This window comes from Heptranchias perlo, chromosome 1 (assembly GCF_035084215.1).
Source record: "Heptranchias perlo isolate sHepPer1 chromosome 1, sHepPer1.hap1, whole genome shotgun sequence".
NCBI lineage: Eukaryota > Metazoa > Chordata > Chondrichthyes > Hexanchiformes > Hexanchidae > Heptranchias > Heptranchias perlo.
In genome coordinates, this window is record NC_090325.1 from 196,862,020 (window position 1) to 196,885,620 (window position 23,601).

General features: G+C 42.0%; 1 protein-coding gene across 1 annotated transcript; it reads left to right on the top strand.

Moving 5' to 3' along the window:
• The first annotated feature begins 279 nt into the window (after window positions 1-279).
• On the top strand, window positions 280-11,444 carry cisd2 (CDGSH iron sulfur domain 2). The gene is made up of 3 exons (XM_067994845.1): window positions 280-421; window positions 7,118-7,332; window positions 10,489-11,444. The coding sequence occupies exons 1-3, from the start codon at window positions 280-282 to the stop codon at window positions 10,576-10,578; spliced, it is 447 nt and encodes a 148-aa protein (XP_067850946.1). The 3' UTR covers window positions 10,579-11,444.
• The last annotated feature ends 12,157 nt before the right edge of the window (window positions 11,445-23,601 follow it).

Below are 23,601 nucleotides of genomic sequence, written 5' to 3' on the forward strand. Positions count from 1 at the left end.
GGTGGGGGGGTCCGGGGGGGGTGAAGGGGGTGTCGGGGGGGGGAGGGGGAGGGGGTCCGGGGGGTGAAAGGGGGGTGGGGGTGGGGGAGGGGGAGGGGGTCCGGGGGGGTGAAGGGGGTGTCGGGGGGGGGGTGGGGGAGGGGGTCCGGGGGGTCCGGGTTTTTGGGGTTCGGGGGCGGAACCCCCTTTCTTTTAAGTGAGGCGTTTCCCGCTCTCTCTCTGAACCAATGAGCGGCCGCCGTCTGGCGGCGCTTCCGCCAATGAGCGGGTTCCGCGGTGATGACGCGGCGGCCGGAAGCGGAAGTGCCCCCGGTGAGGATGGTGCTCGAGGCGCTCGCGCGGATCATCAAGGTTCAGTTTCCCGCCTTCCTGCGGCGCCTCCCCGTCCCCGAGACCCTGGGGGGCTTCGCCCGCCTCACAGGTCAGAGCGGGCCCGGGGCCGGGGGCCGGAGCGGGGGCTCCGATCAGCGTGAGGGGGCGGGCCTGGGAGCGGGGTTTCTGGGCGGCCGGGGCTCCGGGTGAGGCGGGGAGAGCGGGGGCTCTGGGCAAGGAGGCGGGCCGGGGAGCGGGGGGCCGGGAGTGAGGGGACGGGGGCCGGGGGTGAGGGCCGGGACGGGGGCGGTGCGGAGTGAGGGGCCGGGGCTCCGGGTGAGGGGCGGGACGGGGGCCGGGGGTGAGGGGCCGGGGCTCCGGGTGAGGGGCGGGACGGGGGCCGGGGGTGAGGGGCGGGCCGGGGGTGAGGGGCCGGGGCTCCGGGTGAGCGGAGCAGTCGCTGACCCCCTGGGTGTTTGAGGGAGGCTGTGCGGAGTCGGAGCCCCGGGGGGTCGGTGGACGAGGATCGAGTGGAAAACTTTTTTTATTCGTTCATGGGATGTGGGCGTCGCTGGTGAGGCCGGCATTTATTGCCCATCCCTAATTGCCCTTGAGAAGGTGGTGGTGAGCCGCCTTCTTGAACCGCTGCAGTCCGTGTGGTGAAGGTTCTCCCACAGTGCTGTTAGGAAGGGAGTTCCAGGATTTTGACCCAGTGACGATGAAGGAACGGCCGATATATTTCCAAGTCGGGATGGTGTGTGACTTGGAGGGGAACGTGCAGGTGGTGTTGTTCCCATGTGCCTGATGCTCTTGTCCTTCTAGGTGGTAGAGGTCGCGGGTTTGGGAGGTGCTGTCGAAGAAGCCTTGGCGAGTTGGGAGTATTCCTTCCCACTCTTCACTCGTGCCTTTGCTGTATCCAGTGCACTCAGCCGTTTCTTGATATCACGTGGAGTGAATCGAATTGTCTGAAGACTGGCTTCTGTGATGGTGGGGATATCGGGAGGAGGCCGAGATGGATCATCCACTCGGCACTTCTGGCTGAAGATGGTTGCAAACGCTTCAGCCTTGTCTTTTGCATTCACGTGCTGGACTCTGCCATCATTGAGGATGGGGATGTTTACAGAGCCGCCTCCTCCCGTTAGTTGTTTAATTGTCCACCACCATTCATGACTGGATGTGGCAGGACTGCAGAGCTTTGATCTGATCTGTTGGTTGTGGAATTGCTTAGTTCTGTCTATAGCATGTTGCTTTCACTGTTTAGCATGCATGTAGTCCTGAGTTGTAGCTTCACCAGGTTGGCACCTCATTTTTAGGTACGCCTGGTGCTGCTCCTGGCATGCTCTTCTACACTCCTCATTGAACCAGGGTTGATCCCCTGGCTTGTTGGTAAGGGTAGAGTGAGGAATATGCCGGGCCATGAGGTTACAGATTGTGGTGGAATACAATTCTGCTGCCGATGGCCCACAGTGCCTCATGGATGCCCAGGTTTGAGCTACTAGATCTGTTACTCTATCCTACTTGGTAAAGTGGTGGTACCGCATGACACACTGGAGGGTGTCCTGAGATGGAACTTGGTCTCCATGTGGACTGTGCAGTGTTCACTCCAGCTAATGTCGTCATGGACAGATGCATCTGCGACAGCTAAATTAGTGAGGACGAGGTCAAGTAGTGTATGCTTTGACTCTCGACAATGTCCCAGTAGATCCATAAACAAGTCTTCCATTTGGAAGCTGTTACCATAAGGATCACATGTGCTTCTGATCATCCTGTTGACTCACCATAAGCAACATCACTGGTGATATTTATTTATAAATTCTTTGTTCATATATTAATGTACTTGATAACATTAATTCCACTTTTAAAAAGTAATTAGTTGGCTATGAAGCACTTTGAGAAGTCCTGATGGTGAGGTGATTATATGCATTACACTTTCCTCCCTCCCTTCGCATGAGAGAAATCCTAAGTCAGAAGATCCAAATATGAGAGATGGCAAATTAATGGGAACATGGATTTAAACTTTATATGTGGCCCTCGAGGCTCCATAATGTGCTCTGAGACCCATGCAGTCAAAAAGGTTCAACAGCCTGTGTTAAAGTTTAAAGTGGGTCCAGTGCAGGTGGGTTTTGAGATTTGGTTTGTGCATTTGCTTGTATCAGTAGATTGCAGAATAATCTTTGGCCTGAATGTTTTTGTTTTGTTTGAAAGTCGCTATGTAACCCCTGGTATTTGAACTCAAAATCATAGTGAAGAATCTGCTTGTTTCAAGTTTAATTTTCTTAATCTTAAAAACTTCAATTAGATGACTCAAGACCTCCATTTTTCTAAAGAAAACAAGCTAACTTCCTTACCTTTCTTCATAACACAAATCCCTGATGATGTACCCAGATATTTATTGCTCACCTGTAGCCCTTAGAGAGCAATAATGTCATTTCTATGATTAGGTGACCAGATATCTATCTCTCTCTCTCTCTCTCTCTCCAGGTGGGATCTTGACATGTGACTTGTATAAAAAACAAGCTCTTTTGATTTGTACTCTGCCTTATTTAAACTCATCTGAATTCTTCACTCATTGGCCCAGTTATCTAAAAGATCTGAGTCTTTCTGAATTTGGTTGCATTATTCCTAGTTATTGGCTCTTTTGATATCGGTAAACTTAAGAGTTCTTGCTCACAATAAATACCTCTGTCCAAGTCATTAATAATGCATATTAAAAATAGACATCCTAGACTAGGGGGAACCACACCTTCCCCTTTAATTTTTTCCAGCTTGAAAGGTTTCTATTTATGGCTTTTCTAATCCCTATTTTTAAGCTAACTTTCTATCCAACACAATGCTTTGCTTCCTATTGGTGACTCTTCGCCTTAGCCATCAACCGTCAGTTGTCTGAATATCCAAGCATATATCGATGGCATTCACCATGTATGGACAATTCCATTCAGTCTCAGTGTATTATCCAACTCTTGCTTTTGCTTCTGCATCCACAAAACACTGCTGTTAACAAGTCTTGTTGATTGAGTCTGTATTCATTAATGTACTTTTGATACTAGTGATTTGAATACACTGGCAAAATTATTTTTCTATTTTTGCAGTTTCTGCGGTTGTGGACAGACTGAAGGAGTGTTAATATCCACATTTCACACACTGGTATAAGTTTATCACTTTTCTGGTGTGTGACTACTGTCTTTGCTTCACACATCAGAAAGTCCTTCACATCAACACAAAACTAGCAGGACAACTCAGTAATGTCTTTAGTGCTGATGCAAAAGGAAATTTTTTAGAGGTGGCAGTATTGGATAAGATTGTCTTGAAAGCATGTCTTGCTTTTGCTGCACAGCAATGCGAATGGGTAGTGTGAACACAGCCCATCACTGGCATTCCTACTAAAAGAAGGAATAGCTAAAGTGCAGTGCAGTATAGCAAAATATTCTGTTTGCTTTGTTCCACTGCTTATATTCTGCAGAAACTAATTCAATCCAAATTCAAATTGCCCATGTCTGCAAATAAATTTGACTTGGGTAAAAAGAAACTAGTTTAGTTCAGAAAAAAAACAAAGATGGAGTTGTATGGACGTCTGCAATACAGTGAACAGTTCAGTATGTTGTTTATCTGATGAATTGAAACCAATGTGGGTATTAGAAAATAAGTGGCAATAGAGTGATTTTAATAATCAGGGCAGTGACAGAGTGCTGGGGAAAGTAGCTGTTGCTCGGAGGTGCATTCTCTCTCTCTCAGGCTTGGCTTTGGCAGAGTGGATTAAATCATGTGACTGGTAAGAAATAGACCTTGGGTTCAAATTCTAACTCTGCCCTCCTGAATCGAGCTGGGTTTAATTGAAGAGATGAGTAGAATTTTTTTAAGGGAGCATTGGATAAATACTTGAGGGATGGACAATTGGAAAGTATTCAAGAGGGCAGAATTACCTCAATCATAGCAAGATCAATGTTCATCTGAGAGTGCTGTACTGTGCTGTATAATTGTGCATATTTGAGTTTTCCTTCAGGTTGTGTTAATTTAAAAGTACCAAGCTTTGAATAATTTTTTTAAGCTGCATGAAAACCAGCCTTCAGTTTTGAACTGTATTCATTACAGATGACAAAGTTTTAAAGTGACCACTTGATGAGTCCTAGCTAATGTTCATGATCCGCAAAATAGCAGCCAGCAGCATCTCCAACAATAAAACAGCAGCACTTTAAAGTTGTCACATATATGAAGACATGAAATGGATTTCTATAATTCTCACCATTTTCACAAGTGTGTTTTGTTTTTGGAGGTTGAGGGGGATATATTGTGAAAGTTGCAGCTAAAGCAGCATGATTAATGGAAGATGATATAACATCGGAAGAAATGTGGAAAAGCAAAGATAAAGAAGATAGTGACAATTCAGCAAAATAGGCAAGGTCAGTTTGAGGAGAAGATAAAATCAGACGGCAACAATAAGAGTGAAGAACAATCGCTGCACAGGTTTGTCCAGTGTTCCACTTCTGTGGAATCCCCCGTAAGCAGGGCTGGCAGCTTAACTCTTTTCTTGAAGTAGCTCTAATGATAAAAAATGGTGTCTGTAGTTTTAAACTGACAGCGACTGTACAAAAGTTATTATCTCTCATGCTTGAAATAGGTCAGAGAACAAATACACTGCATGTCATTGACAGTGTTGTATAATCAGAACCATGTGCACTCCTTGATCTTGGCTACAGACTGGAGAGAGTGCACTGGATGGTTTGAGGCAGTTATCGATGGCAAAGTCCCAGAATGATTCTGAAGTGCCCAGTAGCATTGCAATTTGAAACTGAAAGGAACAGGGAGTTACTGGAGTTCACTGCTGAATTCTAACGCTTCTCAGTTTTAAGCCACTTTTAGGTTGGTGCTTGTTTTATTTTGGATTCTGAGAGATCAGCATCTGTGAGCTAGCCACTGCCATTTGCACTACTAAATCCAGCTCCCACTTTTGTGGGTCTAGGATTCTGCCTCCGGATTAAGGACGCTACAGTTAGTGGTGGAAATACCAGGAGCTAACTCACTGCCGCTAGCCTCCCAGAATTAAAAGTAAAACGAGCACCAGTCTAAAAGCAGCTTTAGTGTATTGTGTATATCTTTTAAGTATAGGATTATGATAATTAGTTGATACTCTTAACAAACTTCAAGCACTTAGTTTTGGCAGATACCAGTTGCTGTTACAAGCAATTTTCTTATAAAGGATGTGTTTGCGTTATCTCTGAGTTAACAGACTAACATGGCACGGAAGTAGTACAAAAATATTGGTGGCGTTATTAACGTGCTGTAGTTTTCTGTCATGATCCCGCTTCACCATTTTTGCCATCTAAAATCATAGTGTTATGAAGGAAACAAATTCTACCAAGTCTCGTTCACCCATCACCCTGCGCTCACTGACATACATTGGCTCCCGGTCCAGCAACGCCTCGATTTTAAAATTCTCATCCTCATGCTCAAATCCCTCCACGGCCTCTGGATCTGTGGTCCTCCAATTCTGGCCTCTTGTGCATCCCTGATTTTCGTTGTCTCACCATTGGTGGCCATGCCTTCAGCTGCCTAGGCCCTAAGCTTCTTAAAACCTACTCTTTGACCGAGCTTTTGGTCACCTGGTCTAATATCTCCTTATGGCTCAGTGTCAAATTTTGTTTGATCGCTCCTGTGAAGCACCTTGGGATGTTTATTACATTAAAGGTGCTATATAAATGCAAGTTGTTGTATTGATAGCATAATGCAATGTCTTTTTCTTAAATGTAGCATAGTAATGAAAATAAAATACTCCCCTTCTTTTTCCCCCCCCCCCCCCCCCCCCCAAGGTTCCAATTGTAACTTCCATTGCTTGCAGTAGCAGTTTATGGCTACAGCTTCCTGTCTGAATAATACAGCTTTGAGTTGTGTCCTCAATGAGAAGTTAACTTTACTACCGTACACGAGCGGAACTCCCAGGGTTTGAATTTAAGATGAGGCTGAGAGCTGGGATGGTGCTGGGAATTGGTGCTTGCTGCAGTGCCACGAAGGTTCGATTTCCTCCTCTGTTTCTAACGCGAGCTGTGCTGTACAGGGACGTACTGAGCTTGCAGTCTGTGCTGGGTTGAGGAAAGTCAAACTGCTGTTGTGCACCTCCTCTTGCAGGATGTACGGTTAAAGAGTAGTGGCCGGTGAGCTGTACTCTGCCATCCTCTTAACAGCAGATCAGTGGACACATAAAACAGAATTTATGCTGTGTGCTCTTCAATGGGGTAAAATACTTCTGCTGTGGAGAGAGAGAGAAAGCTGTTCAGCAGCTTTCATAACCTTTTCAGGAAAACTACATTTAGCTAATACTTATATTGGGCTAAAATAGAATTAGGGAAATGTACAGAATTTCTAGTGTTCATTTTAATAAGTTAGGGGAGAGGTTACTTTCTGCGAAAGGGAGAGCATAAGTTTTTTTTTATATATGTTGCAAAATTGAACCAATTTAACCAAGTCTCCTGGCATTTCTGCTACAAGCTCCTGCTAGTCGGCCCCGACCCAGGAACTCAGCCAACCTAAGCTCTGGTCAAAACAGAAATTTGCCTTGATGACAGGCGATAATGAATTGTTTCCAAAAGCCACTAATGTGATTGCTGATTGCTTAAAACAGTGTTCTCTCCCTATCTTCTCCTCCTTTCACATTCCCCCCCCCCCCCCCCAAATCAGTGTATCTTCATTTTACAGCATAGCTTTAATATCTGGTACTCAACTGAATAAACTGATACAAGACATTCTTGTATGCCTCGTCCCAAGAATGGTGCATTATATTTTTTCTGATTAAATCTTATTCTGTTGCCCACAGTTGCAGAATGGTTGAGATTGCTGCCTTTTCTTGGAGTTCTTGCACTGCTTGGGTACCTTGCTGTTCGCCCCTTCATCCCTCGAAAGAAACATCAGAAAGACAGCTTGATTAATCTAAAAATCCAGAAGGAAAATCCCAAAGTGGTCAATGAAATCAACATTGAAGATCTACATCTCACCAAAGCAGCGTACTGCAGGTGTTGGCGATCAAAGACGGTAATGCTATCAGGCGGTTTTTGGGGCAGCCGAGATGAGGGTGCACTTAGAGAACTAACTTTGATATAGCAGCTGAGTTAGACCCCTCTTGGAGACTTCTCCTTACATTCAAGGGCATGGAAAAGAGAATAGTGCATAATCCGGTGCCCATCCCATAACTGTGAAAGAGAACAGGGACGTGCATTTATATAGCGCCTTTCACTCCCTCAGGATGTCCCAAAGCACTTTACAGCCAATGAAGTAGTTTTGAAGTGTAGTCACTGTTGTGATGTAGGAAACGTGGCAGCCAATTTGTGCACAGCAAAGTCCACAAACAGTAATGTAATAATGACCAGATCATCTGTTTTGTGATGTTGGTTGAGGAATAAATGTTGGCATGGACATAAAGAACATAAGAAACAGAAGTAGGCCATTTGTCCCCTCGAGCCTGCTCCGCCATTCAATCAGATCATGGCTGATCTTCAACCTCAATTCCACTTTCCCGTCCGATCCCCATATCCCTTGATTCCCCTAGAGTCCAAAAATCTATCGATCTCAGCCTTGAATATACTCAATGACTCAGCATCCATAGCCCTCTGGGGTAGAGAATTCCAAAGATTCACAACTCTCTGAGTGAAGAAATTCCTCCTCATCTCAGTCTTAAATGGCTGATCCTGTATCCTGACATACAGGATTCTCCAGCCAGGGGAAACAACCTCTCAGCATCTACCCTGTCAAGCCCCTTCAGAATCTTATATTTCAATGAGATCACCTCTCATTCTTCTAAACTCCAGAGAGTATAGGCCCATTCTACTCAACCTCTCCTCATAGGACAACCCTCTCATCCCAGGAATCAATCTAGTGAACATTGCACTGTCCTTCCTTAGATAAAGAGACCAAAACTGTACTAAGTACTCCAGGTGAGGTCTCACTAAAGCCCTGTACAATTGTAGTAAGACTTCCTTACTCTTATACTCCAACCCCCCTGTAATAAAGGCCAACATGCCATTTGCCTTCCTAATTGCCTGCTGTACCTGCATGCTAACTGTGTTTCTTATGAGGACACCCAGATCTCTCTCAACACCAAAGTTAATAGTTTCTCACCATTTAAAAAATATTCTGTTTTTCTATTCTTCCTACCAAAGTGAATAACCTCACATTTCCCCACATTATACTCCATCTGCCACCTTCTTACCCACTCACTTAACCTGTCTACATCCCTTTGCAGACTCTGTCCTCCTCACAGCTTACTTGCCCACCTAGCTTTGTATCATCAGCAAACTTGGATACATTACACTCGGGGAACTTCCCTGCTCTTCAAAATACTGCCATGGGATCTTTTGCGTTCACCTGAGGGGGCCTCGCTTTGACGTCTCATTTGAAGGACGGCACCTCCGACAGTGCAGCACTCCTCAGTACTGCTCTGGGAGTGTCAGCCTGGATTATGGGCTCAAGTCTCTGGGGTGGGACTTGAACCCAGGCAGGAGTGCCTCCCACTGAGCCACGGCTGACATAAAAAGTTAATATAAGCAATCGTAATAATCCTGGCAAATCTTAGTTACTGTATATATAGCTGTTTCAAGGAGGGAACAATATTAGGAGCAAGGAAAGAATAATTTACTTGCCTGTCCGGTTTAGACAGTTATCATTCCTACAAAAAGAACAAGCCAAGAATCAGGATTGACTGGTACACAAATATGGAGGTTAGTCCCTGTGGTTTTGTATCTGCACCGCACAACAGGCCCATTCACGGACTATTTGCAACCCATTCAAATATAGTTACTCACCCCACGCAGCAGCATCACAGATGTTAGAAACTTAGCAACAGACTGTTTATCAAGGATTCAGCTTGCTGAGGCCCAACAGGAAGTATCCTGCCTGGTTATCTGAACTCCTGAGCTCATGCAAGCACTGTTGTCCTTCAGTCAGGCAAAGCTGGAGCCTGTAACTCAGTCAAACATTTACACCCTTCACTGTAGGTATGCCTTCCTGCAGCCAAGTTTGCGATGGGATGTAACGAGACTAGGTTCTCAACACTCAATGGAGCTGAATAGAATTCATTGGTAAACTGGTTTATAATTTTATGGTTTTTATTTTTTCCTGCCCTCCTAAAGATCAGAGTTATGCCAGTGTACTGTGCCACAGATGGCAACAGCCCTCCTGTACTTTTTCAAAGTGACCATTCTTTGTAAATAAACCTAGACAATGAGTATAGTAGGCTGTTGGACTGTGGGGCACATTGTCTTCTTGTGCCTTCACCTGGTGTTCATGTGCACTTTCCAGGATTGGCAAGGGTGCGATCCTTCAGAACTGAGGTCTCGTCTGCCTGTTTAGCTTGATGTGAAAGATCCCACTATTTAGCAGGGAATTCTTCCCATTGTCCTGGTCAACATTCCTCTCTCAACCAACAAGAACAGAAACTGGTCATTCATTTTACTATTTGAGGGACCATACTGTGTGCAAATTGGCTGCTGGTTTGTCCACATAATAGTGACTACAAAGTAGTCTTCAAAAAGTAATTCATTGGTCCTAAAGGACTTTAGGATGTCCTGGGAACATAGGGCACTATATAAATGCAATTTATTCCTTCCAAATTTCCCAGATTGACAATGGAAAGGCTATAAAAGCCCCAACTTTCTTGACTCTGTCTACCTTGTGCGTGTTTTCAAACTCGTGAACACCTGCAAATCACAGGAAACATTATACAGCTGAAACTGTTGGTGCGGAGCCTCAGTGGGGGTGGAAGCAGAAGGTTTATCATTTCAGCCCTTCTGTTTTAAAGCCTTTTGAAAAATTACAAATGGATTTGCATTTTCTCTCAGTCATAAACTACCATTTTGATAATTGACATTGTATATCTTTTGTATTAATCTGACCATAATGAAGGTTTTTCCCTCAAGGATTCTGTTTCCAGAAAGTGATATTACCATATTTCTTGGCATCATGGTGTGTATCGGGTCAGTAATCTTTCCACAGCATTGCTATGGTTCCCAGTCATCTTAAAACCAGGTTATCTCCAACACTGCACACACGAAGGAGATATTATTGTGACATGCTGTATAAAATGTTTCTAAACCACAGTATGTTGTCATGACAGTAAGTACACTAAAACAAATTGTGGATATGTACTGTACTCACCTCAATGAAAATTTGATTGGTCTTGTTTTTTCTTTATAGTTCCCTGTTTGTGACGGGTCTCACAACAAACACAATGAACTAACAGGAGATAACGTGGGTCCATTGATAATTAAGAAGAAAGAAGTATAACTTTTAAAAATTTTCTTTAATCATGGCATAATATAACCTGTTCATTTGTAAACTGCAACCATGAACTTCCAGTCCAATAAATGTACCCTTATAGTAAAAATTTGTACAGATAAGTTGTAAAGCTTTATTTGTCACTAACCGAAGTGTCTGATGTAATTTGCCAAAATGTACAGTGGTTATAATTGGGGCAGCCTAGTGTTTGCTATCATGATTAAAATGTCTGAAGTTATTAAAACTGGGCTGTGCTTTTATTTTATTACTGAGATGATCCTATTGAATTTGCAAGTTATTTTTGAACATTGTAGTTCCTTGATGTTTTCACACAAGTTGTGTGCTTAAAAAAAATTACATATCTAATTTGTAAACAGCAGTAATTTCTTGCTGAAGCAGATTGTAAATAATTCTCAGTTGCTAAGGATGACTAACATTTTTGATATTTTCCACCCAAGTCTTGAAGTCCAACTGATGTCTACTGTAGGGGATTCACTGCCACCTAGGAATTAGATTCTCTTTTATGTCAAACTGAAGAATTCCTGTTTTCTATGTAACTGTGAATCTGCTAACTGGTGGGGAGTACCTTTTTGTAATCCCACTGTACCGTGCTTATCTGAAGGATGAGGAAGGCAATTTGGATACCATGGAGGTGAGGAGGAGGGGGGCACTACTGGCCAGTACCTCTTAAGGATTTACCGGACCTGGAGAACGTTTTTAGACCTCCAGAGGAACAGCGTCTTCGATGGTCTCATTTCACCAGGGAGCTTTGTGTCCTGCTAGAGGATCTGTTGCAACAATAGCCCTCGCTGTAGCAGAGTCATCTCTGCAATCTGCATATGCTAATATTTTTAATAAAGTATTCCAGCCATCAAGCTGCTTTGTGATTTTTTAAAAAAAAATTCATTTCTGAACAAAGACATTGAAACATGAGAAAATCCATTGAGGACAGATATTTCTCATTGTCACAGTCTGATTATGCAGTTGGTCACATGTGTTGGTCCCAATTGCCCCGCAGAATAAGATTCTTGCAGTCATCACGGCTTAGAACTTTTACATTGGGGTCGTTCCAGGCTGGTTTAGTGACATGTTGAAGATCAGTCAGTCATTAGGCTGTGTACCCCCACCTACTATCATGCCCTGTTTGTGTGAGCCAATATCTAATAAAGTTTTCAGTGGAGGCCATGAATGTTCAGGCTAGAGGTCTTGGATTTTACTTCATAACAGGATTTCCTAGAACTACATGGGTTCTTGATGGCTCCTGGAAGAAGTGCCCTCTATGTGAACAGGAAGGGATTTTATTCAATAAATGTTCAGCTGGTGTGTGATAGTAGGGACTAAATTATGCAAGTGGCTGTCAGACACCAGGCAGCTTCATGCTGCCTTCATTTTGAGGCCATGGTCTGTACCTCCCCTTTCTGCACAGGGCTGGATCCTTGGAGATTAGGGATACCTACTATTACTGTGGCTGCTCACTCACTTGTCATCCTAGCACACCCTCAGAAGATTTAATGATGCACACAAGTCCACAAAAGCCATCTTTGGCATTCTGAAGCAGCACCTCTGCTCTTTGGACAGGTTGGGCTTGAGCTGAATCAGCCTGCAAACACTCCCCCATCACTGTTGGTGTTGTATCCTTCAAAACATAGCAAGTGAAAGAGGAATCTATCTTCAGGACCAAAGATGTTATAAGATGGAGATAACCAGAATGCAGACGAAGAGGAGGGAAGAAAGACCCTGTACGGACAATCGGCAGTTGCATGCATAATTCACGATACCCTGATCACAGAAACTTTCTCATGGGTCTTTCACAGAACTATCATCCCCTCCTTACAAACATTATTTTTAGCAAACCCAGCAATAACTCAAGTAAACCATACATCAATTACAAACCTGTCTTACCCTCCCAGAAACACCTTAAGTCTTCTCTGTAGCTTCATAACCAAAACAACTTCAGAATCTCATTCCATACTCAGAAACTAGTCGTCGTTTCTTCACACTCTTCCCTGCCACAGGCCTACACACACCTTGGCATTATCATTGTATTTGGCAAGGTCAATAGTTTTACAGGACAAGAGAGCAGTTATGTTAAAATAGTGAAGGGAATTTTGAGGACCTGCTTTTGCCATGGAGCCTCACTTGATATTACTGTGGATTGGAAAGTTTTAATCTCTGAAAAATTGTGGTGTGAATTGGATGTGTAACTATCTGCATAACCACCCTATCTGCACTCTCATTGAGCAAGGCTCTGCACCAGTAGTAGGGCCTTGCAGAATTGCCCCTTTTGTATTACATAATGGTTCCTGTCATTAGAAAATGATATATCCTCCAACTCATGAGCAATATCATGGGAGATCCAATAGTTGTAACCAACATTTCATTAAGATCCAGTTAAGAGATGCCAAAGGTGTTCCGATTGGTCTCAATATTCATAAAGTGTCCCATCTTGCTCCTGCATGCAGTATATTCCAAAGTTCTAAGATCTTGGGGTTGATCTTACTGTGACAAATAGACATGTATTTTATTTTGTGATGTCAGATAGCTGGAATAAATCTGATTTAAAAATTGACTTTCAGCTAGCTGTTTCTGGGAGAATCTTATTCTTCAGGGCAATTGGGACCAACACATGAAAGCGACTGCACAATCAGACCGTGCCAGTGTATTCAATGAGAAATATCTCCTCAATGGATTTTCTCTTTTATGTTTCAATGCCTTTGTTCAGAAATGAATTAAATCAAAAAGCAGCTTGATGGCTGGAACACTTTATTAAAAATATTAGCATATGCAGATTGAAAGATAAATAGATGATTCTAATCTCTAGGATTTCTGAGCCTTTAATGCAAATGTATGGAACAAACAGCAAGCACCCAATCAGTAACCCTCATCTCACAAAGCGTGATCTGTTAAACTCTCAGTTTGTATATATCAAAGAAATAGCTGCAATATGAAACAAATCCCATGGCATTAACCACAGCTCTGGTTGCTTGGTTTTGTTTTTGTTTAGATGCCTACTGTATATGAACTGGCATTTGCACTTTACACTTGTAACATTGCATCTAGAATGTTGACTGTGACAAATTAACTATTTCATCTAAAGTTCCTGTTGCTATCAGTCTGCAAGAGTTATGTTCTAAGCCTCCTAAAATGATTAATTTTATTTTTAAATGATTGCTGAGTCAGTATTTGCTGTGTCATTTAGTTTGTATGTATTTAACCTGTACATATTGGTTTGCTGATGTGGTATTCACTTTTCGAAAGAGACAGGAGAACATGATGGGTATTTAACGTGACCTCCATGAACAGAGGTTAATTGAGTAAGGTTCACGCATAACAATGCAAAAATCTATTTAAAATGCAATCTACTACTCCTATCACATAGGCCTGACTAGAGCAGATAGACGCTACACTGAAGATTTCAGATTTTGATGCTATGTATGTAAATGAAAGACATTTTATGGAAGATAATGGGGAATGTTAAAGTCTCCGCTTTGCACTTATATTTATTTCATTTTAATGAAGACTTATAAGATTTACTGTGAACATTATAAATGGAATACACTATGGCCTGCAGTGAAATAAGATTTTGATTCTTACTTTTGATCACGTAACTTTTTTTATGTTACAATTTAACAACAAATCAGGAATAAACAAAACGGAACATTCAGATACTACTGCAGCTGGAATCCATGATCCACTAACATTAAGGGGTGAGATTAAAAACAAAGGGCTGGATTTTGCTATTAAAATAACGGTGAGCCTAACAACGCTTACTGTTATTTCTGTGCAAATTGAACAGTAACTTGTGGCGACCGCCCGTGCGCAGTTAAATGTGGAAATCAGGAAGTTGCTGTCCGAGATACGCTGCTCCTCCAAAAGCTGCACGACAGCATCTCGCCGGCTGGCTCACCTTTAAATGTATTGAACGGCGTGAAGATCCTGTACTTACCTCAGATACGGACTAAACTCGACAAAAAAACTTAGGGCTCGTTCATTCCAGTGTAAGTACCCTTTTAACGGCATGGTAAGTCTTAATTACTACCAAACAACCTCTCTGGCACTGAAAATTAACTTTTACAAGTGTGGAGTCTCATTCCTTCAGATTTTAATTATTGTTGGACATTTAAGAAAAAATGTAAATACATTTTTAAAAAAAATTTCTTTGTCCCTTTTATACCTGTCTCTTAATTCAATCTTTCGTTCCATCTCTTTATTTTGCTTTCTGTACCTGATTTGACACTGAATTCACGATTCTAACTTATACTTCCTGGTTCTGACTGCACTGTTATTAATGATTCTTCAATCTGACTGATTGAGGAGATACACAGTTGCTTGCCCTGTTCACACAGGTCCCAGATGCCCTGTAGAGGGGGCCAGGCCATTTGACTGTCCCGCTGCCAGGAACTTGTCGTGTAAAAGTTCTGTGGGCAAGTGTAAGTTTAACAAATGGATCGGGCCTATAGTTTGCAAAAATAAATGTTAATTTGTGTTTTATAAACTACTTTTCAGGACTGGGTGCTGCAATGGGTTAGGGTATGGTCCTTTCACCTCTGGGACTTGGGTTCAAATTTAGCTGAGATTGATGGGATGGAAGTTTTCTCCCTCTGTTAACTGTCATGCTCCTCTGTAAGTTTAGGCAATCTCAAACTAGTTCCCGATGGACATGAATCCATAGTACAAACCTACCTATAATTTGACAATCTGAGAGAGACCACAAGGATGACCATTTGGGAAATGCAAATGTCACACTGGTACAGAAGGGGCACTTTTCTAAGTTTGGGGTTGCAGCAAAGTAGATAGGGGCTTACTGTACATTTGGTTCAGAGATAACTGACCTTCCAGATTCTTGTTCAGCCAACTTAAGAAAGAATAGTCAATGTCATTATGATTGATAGCACCTCTGTATACCCTTCCAAACACACATCTGGACCCTGGTAATCCCTCTTACTATGATTCTACTCAAGCAGACTCAACAATGCTTCAGGGTATACACAGAAACTGAAACTAAACAAGGCAAAAGTTGCTGCAACCCAACAATTATCCCCCTACTCTCATTGTTTCAAAAAATAATAAAAAAACATTAAATACTGCTCAGCATTAGAATGCGTTCAGATGTAAGAATAACAGATCAGTGTTCTTGAAACACACATAATGCTATCCAGATCTTATCGATAAAGTCTACTGACTTCATAATTACCTTGTACTGTAATTTTATTTGTTCATGAATTTATAAAAATGTGTTATTGTTAACATGGATGTATTGGAAACATCATTGCAAAGCTATCATAAGTCAATGTGTTCTTTTAAAGCTTTGTGTTTCAGATGTATTAATCCATGATAATGTGTTAATATTGTGCAATGTCTGCTGTGCATTTCTGTCCTTGCATAGTTTGGAAGTGACAGTCAAATCAAAATATCCAACAGGGGTTCATATCCAAGTATCAGCCTTGACTCAATGGTAACGCGTTCCCATCTGAATCAGGTGGTGGTGGATTTGAGCCCCACTGCAGGGTCTTGAGCCCATAATCTAGGCTGAGACTTCAGCATAGTACTAAGGGAGTGCTACATTGGCATAGGTGCTGTCCTTTTGGATGAGATGTCAAACCAAGGCCCAATCTGCTCATGACACTATTAGAAGGGCAGGGGAATTGTCCTGGCAAACATTCACCTCTCAATCAAAACAGATTAATTAGTCATTTATCTCATTGCAGCTTGTAAAGTGGTTGCTGTGTTTGTGTCTGTAACAGTGACTACATTTTAAAATAACTGAATGGCTTTGGGTCACCCTGAGAATGTAAAAGGAGCTCTTTACAAAGTATATTGAATGTGAGCTTAAGTACTAACCTAGAAGTATCTCTTGTTTATTTGATAACATTAAGATTAAATCAAAAAGTATTAAAGGTAAGTAGCACCCATGAATAAGTCATTCCAAAGGGGACTTCCTTTTTTAAAATCTCATTTACAGAGGCTCATGGACCAAGTACTGTACATTGCCACATACTGAAACTCTGATGGGAAGAGACTCATCTGAGTGACATAATGCATGGAGATTTCTCCCTTACATAATTGCTGGCAGTCCAGCATTCAGTCTCCTTAGAGACCAATCATGGGCTGATTACATTTACTTTCCATTTTCTACCAGTATTTGATCACAGAAAATTCTACATGTACTTTGAAAGCTGTAAAAACATTCAGTAGTCAAAAGTTTATTTTTGTAAAAAAAAGTATGATCGCTTTGACCATTTGTGTACGGTAATATTGCACTTTGCTGCACATTGCAGTAATTCGGTAATTACTATTACATGCAAATTGCAAAATATTTAACTGAATTATAATGACATACTATCCATTGACCTAAAATATCAATTTATAAATTATTAGGAAGTAAACATTATTACAATAAGTCAGTGACATTTTTGGAGGAAGGAGTTTGCTAAGTCACAGCACAGATGCAGTAGGCTTAATTTTTCCTACTCTAACATTAATTTGCTTACAAATATCACATAATTTTACAATTTAAATATGCTGCAATTTATATAACCATAAAGCTTCATTATTATTCATTGTGATACAAAAATTATCACTTTGGGAAGTCTAATCAACTTGAGAGAGATACCAATCGTAATTACTAGCCTTGCTTAATTTAAAGTTTCACTGCCAATTTTTATGTAGTGAGTTCCAAACAGTATTTTTAAACATAGAATACTTTTTCCACATTGTGCTTGCTGGGCACAGGGAGAGGTAGAATAAAGCTTCCTACTACTGGCATGAAAAGAAGTTCAACCCCAGCCTCACAGGGGAAAATGCACTAGTGACATACTGCCTGGGTTTGTGCGGTAGATTGGTAACCACTGAGATTGCAATCACACAATCATTTGGGTCTTTTGAATTATCCTTCCTAAATTATGTCTGGATTTGAATCCAGAGGACTGAGTTGGAAAAGTATGCATGTCATTTGTTTAATGTAGCAAATGTGTACAGATGACAGCTGCGAAAGGGGAGTCCCACCCACTTTTATTCATCTGAAGTTTAAAAATAGAAATACTTAAATTATACAAGGTTATGTTTTACCATTTAACCTCATCATACAGTTTAACTTAATTAAATATATTTTATTATGTGATCATACATTACATACTATCCAAAATTAATTTTACAAAGTTATACAAAACTATACAAATGCTTTTGGTCTTAAAGTTAAATGACCCACAATTTATTTTTTCATAACCATTTGTAATCACCCAGAAAATCTCTTCAAGAACATTGTCAAGCAATGCATTTTTTGAAGGCATAACATTCTTAATCTCATTGGTGTCACATGTGCACGTTAATGCCAGCATAAATGACTAAATCCATGGTGTCCGAGTGTCTGACATTGATTATAGTGAAACCTAGCTGTTGAAGATGTTTTAAAGCCTATTTGTGACTCTTAAATCCCTTATTTATTTTCAGTAATATTCACTTATATTTGTAAAATAAAACACATTTCTGGTTTAATACACGATAAGACCATAAGAGATAGGAGCAGGTGTAGGCCATTCAGCCCCTCGAGCCTGCTCTGCCATTTAATGAGATCATGGCTGATCTGATTTTTACCTCAACTCCACTTTCCCGCCCTTTCCCCATATCCTTTAACTCCCTTGCTGATCAAAAATTTGTCTAACTCAGCCTTGAATGTATTCAATGACTCAGCCTCCACAGCTTTTTGGGGTAGAGAATTCCAAAGATTCACAACTCTCTGGGAGAAGAAATTCCTCCTCATTTCCGTCTTAAACGGGCGACCCCTTATTCTGAGACTGTGCCCCCTAGTTTTAGATTCCCCCATGAGGGGTAACATCCTTTCAGCATCTACCCTATCGAGTCCCCTCAGAATCTTGTATGTTTCAATAAGATCTCCTCTCATTCTTCTAAACTCCAATGAGTATAGACCCAACCTGTTCAATCTTTCCTCACAAGACAACCCTTCCATACCCGGAATCGAGCTAGTGAACCTTCTCTGAACTGCCTCCAATGCAAGTAATAAACAATGCAAGTAATAAAAGATAAAAAAATAAACCCATCTCTATTTACTTCAGTATGTTTGCAATCTGTCCTATTGTTTCCCCACCCTCACTTAACCAGGTGAGTGGATTTACTTGGTAATGTGTGATGAGAACAGTGTGATAGTATTTTAGTAATATAGCTGCGGCTCAGCGGTAGCATCTTCACCTCTTGAGTCAGAAGGTTGTGAGTTCAAGCTCCACAACAGAACTTGAACACATAACCTAGGCTGACATGCCAGTGCGAGACTGAGGGAGCTCTGTATAGTCAGTAGTGCCGTCTTTCGGATAAGATGTTAAACTGAGGCCCCATCTGCCTATTCAGGTGGAAGTAAAAGATCCCATGGCACTATTCAAAGAAGAGCAGGGGAGTTCTCCTGGTATCCAGGGAAACACTCCTCCCTGAATCAGCAGCACCAAAAACTGTGGTCATTCATTAATTTTCTGTTTGTGGGATCTTTCTATGCATAAATTGGCTGCCACATTTGTGTGTACAACAGCAACTGACCTTCAAAAGCAATCCATTGCTTATAAAGTGCTTTGGGACCAGCTGAGGATGTGATAAGGTCTATGTAAATGCAATGTCTTCTTTACAAATGCACCAGGAGAGCATTAACTGATTCCTATGCATCATACTGCTTCTCACTCAACAGAACAAACAGAAGCCACTAAATCCTAACTGTAAAATGACACCATAACCAGACCCAAAGGAAAACAGACAATCATCCTGTAGGAAGTAATGGTGTTTCATATTTACTCTTTATTCTGGACCATTGCTATTGGCAGTAAGCAGGAGCTTACAGTAATCACTATTCTGTGTTGTTCAGATAATATTAGACCCAGATTTATAAAGGGTAACTGTCTAGTTTGTTACAAGGCCATAAACATGGTGACATAATGCCAAAAACAGCAAGGGTGATGTTTTTACTGTCATCTGAACTGTGAATCTGATCTCACACAGCAGTACACAATGCACTCCAGGAGACAAAACCATTTCTTTCCATTTTCCTTCTTTGGCAGAGTTTGGACAATTGCTTTGGGAGCAGCAGATATCTGTAAAGCTAATGCTGGAGAGGAGCTGGTGCCTTTTTCCGGGCAAAGGAAAACTCCAAAGACCTGTGGCTTCCTCAAGTTCACCACAGTTCTCATGGGTACAGAAGAAGCTACTCTGATGGTTAATTCAATACTCGGTTCATTATCTATTGCTGCTTCATTCCCCTCCCTGATTATGATTTATTTATTTTAAAAAACAGAAGTGTGTTTTGGGGCTAAAACTACTTAAGCCTGGGCTAAGTCCTCACTGTCTCCAGATAGGGAAGCGTAACTAACATTAAATATTGCCACTATTTTTAAAGAAGAGGCCCCAAACTGATTACTAACTCAAAGAAAACTGTGGGTGATTTAATTCCTGAGTGCTCTTGTCTTGCCATCAATACAGAAAGTATAATTTTATTGGCCATATATAACGATTAGTTTGAAAACAAAACACAATTTACTCTATGTCTTTTGAATTATGATTTGCTGCATTTATAGGATTTTATGGCAGAGCATAGAGATTTCACAAAATAAACCATGGAGTCCATTAGAGTTAAGGCAGCAGAGTTACTTTAAACAGACCTCTTCTGCCAGATGTGTTATGTTAATACACAGGGTTTTCAGTTTACAATGTATTTTGGGTGAGGGTTTTCAGTGTTTATGGGGCTGATTTTCATCTGCTGCCCGCCCTAATTCCTAGCGAGATGGGGTGGTAGAGGCCCAAGAAATCAGCGAGACTTGCAATCCGGCTAGATGTTGCGAGAGGCCCACCCGATATCATCTGTGAAGGGCCTCGAAATAGCACTCCCGTCCAGTAGCGACCCTTCGATGCTTGCGGGACCCCCCAGGCCAATTTCTTCCACAGCAGTGTTGCGGGCGCCATTTCTAAAACTTGCCCACAATATATGGGCGTTGAAAGTCGGGAGGCCGCCATTCCGGGCACTATTTAAAGGGATCCTCACCTGATGTAAAGTAAATCACTGGAGAATCTTTTGCTTGCTGTTTGCTATTTGGATAGTTTTTTTTTATTTCTGCACCCGTTGCTATTGCTGGGACTGCCTCTACAGTCTAGTGCACTGAGAAGGGGCTTCAGGCAGCACTCAGGTTGGCATTGTGAGAGTGGTGGTTGGGTTTCCACTGCACCACCCAACTTCTGCGGTGGAAAGAAAATACAAATCATCTCATGCTTCCACCAGAGCCCTCAACTAACAGACCATCGGTCTGCTGATGCAGAGATTCCGCTGTCTGGGCACATCCGGAGGAACACCGCAGTGCAGCCCAGAGAAGATGTCCAGAATCGTGTAGGTATGCTGCATGCTCCACAACTTTGCCCAGCACCTGGAGGCTGTAGAAGAACGGGGCCCAGAGCACGAAGAGGAAGACGACTGAGGACAACAGGGATGGCAAGCATGTGCCAGGGTCCAAAACCTCCCAGTAGCCAGAGCCCTTCGACAACAGCTAATTGACAAGCGCTTCGCCTGATCCCCTACACGCCATCCAGGCACGAGCAGCCCTGTTCCATTCCTTCCACTCTGCAATGAGATGCTTCCGTGCACAGTCTGGCCCTGCCTCATCACAGACTGAAAACGTACAATCTGCTGGTCTCACCACAGACCTATTCAACACAGACCCAGATTCCTCCGATCCTTATAATTTCAAAAACAACCCAACACATTCACCTAGTGCTTGTCTTATGTGCTCTCTTAGCTACTCTGGTGCTCCTACAAGGTGCTTCCCTAGTGGCTGGAGCATGGAAAGTGAAAGGCTGTGATGGGTGATAGCCATGAGCTTGGGCCTGGCAACAGACTGTAACATCTCAGTGATTGCTGCAGAAGTCCGGGCCGCCAGCTGGCTTCCTGGTACCAGGGTGGACATTGGTTATGGAATGACGAGGGAGCAGGCAGGCTGTCAAGAGGGCAAATCTGTCCTGCTCTTAAAGCCCCACTGCCACTCCCATGGGGCAGCAGCACATCACTCCCACTGACTTGTAGGAGAGCTGTGGCACTCAGAGCCTGCCTGGCACCACTAATGTGCATCCCTAAGAGATGATATGGTTTGTGCTAGAAACCCCTGCATGGAGAGACCAGCTGCAATGTCCATTAAGCAATCACGAGTTCCATGGTTGACTGCAGATTATCAATGGGCCGAAACATGAAAATGGTTCGGACCTCCTGCCTAGGACATCAGGCGGGCAACGTGGACAGCTCACCTGCCACGCGCCCGATATAAGCGGGAAACCAAAGGCAGTCTCTTATTTTTTATATAAACAATTTTTTAAAGGTTTTTTTCCAGGGCTTTATTTATTTCTCTTTACAAATTGGCAAAATCAGCATAAAATCCATGTTTAAAGAAAGTTTAACATGAAAACACATTGAGCACGAACCTCTCTGTGACGAGCGTCCTGCAGGTGAGATTTTAAAAATAAATCACATGGACCAAATTAGGGAGAGATCTAGCTGACAATAGTTCAGTAGTTTTTTCTAGCATTTTATTGGTGTTATTAAAATAAACACTGATTTGAAAATGTTGTATTTGGTGGGATTTTACCTGAAAACTGGCAACCTTATATATATATATATATATGTAAGTAAAGCACATATTAACGTGTATTCCAACTTTAAATTAATTTTAGATTGGCATGTAAACTGGCACCAAGTGCATAACAATTTTAGGAACATAAAAAATCCACCAGACTCAAACATCCAGAAACACATACAATCGTCTCGAGAGTCCATTTATACCATGCAGTTCAATATTCTTTCCTGATAATTTTTTCCACATGTTCAGTATCTTTTGGGTGGAAACGCTGTATGTGGCTTCCCTCTTCATTTCTAACTGTTGCCTCCTCTGGCACTTGAAACCCTTCACTGCAGTGAACAAATTTCCTGACCAATTTTAGCAGCCCCTTTATAATCTTAAATGTTAATTCGGTCACCTCAGAGGCTTCTCTGTTCCAAAGGAAACAAGCCGAGCTTACTTAACATTTCCCCATAACTTAATTTCTTAATACTCAGAATTATCATCATTGCTCACCTTTGTATTACATATTACACAGAATGTACAGCACAGAAACAGGCCATTCGGCCCAACTGGTCTGTGCTGGTGTTTATGATCCACACGAGCCTCCTCCCTCCCCTCTTCGTCTCACCCTTTCAGCATATCCTTCTATTCCTTTCTCCCTCATATGTTTATCTAGCTTTCCCTTAAATGCATCTATACTATTCGCCTCAACACTCCTTGTAGTAGCAAGTTCCATATTCTAACCACTCTCTGGGTAAAGAAGTTTCTCCTTTATAAATTATAAAATTTATAACTTTCAAGAATTATAAATTAATATCCATCCTATGATTAGGAGATCAGAACTGTTGACTATACATCAATGGGATGTGACCCACATCATACACAGCAACAAGGCAGCTTCTTTAAATAAGTACTCTCAGCTCAGATTCTGTACAGAGTGAAGCTCCTATTGTGCTAGAAAAACATGCTTTACCCCTAATATCAGAGTATTGCAATTTTCATCTTTCACACGTGGAGTACTGTGCTCAGTTCTGGTCTCCATATTTTTAAAAAGGATATAGAGGCACTGGAGAAAGTGGAAAAAAGATTTACAAGGAAGATACCAAAACTGAGAGCATATACCTATCAGGAAAGGCTAAACAGGCTGGGGCTCTTTTCTCTAGAAAAGAGAAGGCTGAGGGGTGACCGAGAGAGGTCTTTAAGATAATGAAAGGGTTTGACAGGGTAGACATAGAGAAAATGTTTCCACTTGTGGGGGTGTCCAAAATTAGAGGCCATAAATATTAAATAGTCATTAAAAAATCCAATAGAGAATCCAGGAGAAATTTCTTTACCCTGAGAGTGGTGAGAATGTGGAATTCGCTACCACAAAAAGTGGTTGAGGTGAATAGTGTAGATGCATTTAGGGGGAAGCTGGATAAACACATGAGGGAGAAAGGAA

What these genes read in the sequence shown, in the direction of transcription:
- cisd2 (XM_067994845.1), top strand. Translation starts at nt 280, where the DNA reads ATGACGCGGCGGCCGGAAGCGGAAGTGCCCCCGGTGAGGATGGTGCTC. An exon ending in GGGCTTCGCCCGCCTCACAG is followed by an intron (nt 422 to 7,117) that starts GTCAGAGCGGGC and finishes TGTTGCCCACAG; the next exon opens with TTGCAGAATGGTTGAGATTG. An exon ending in GGTGTTGGCGATCAAAGACG is followed by an intron (nt 7,333 to 10,488) that starts GTAATGCTATCA and finishes TTTTCTTTATAG; the next exon opens with TTCCCTGTTTGTGACGGGTC.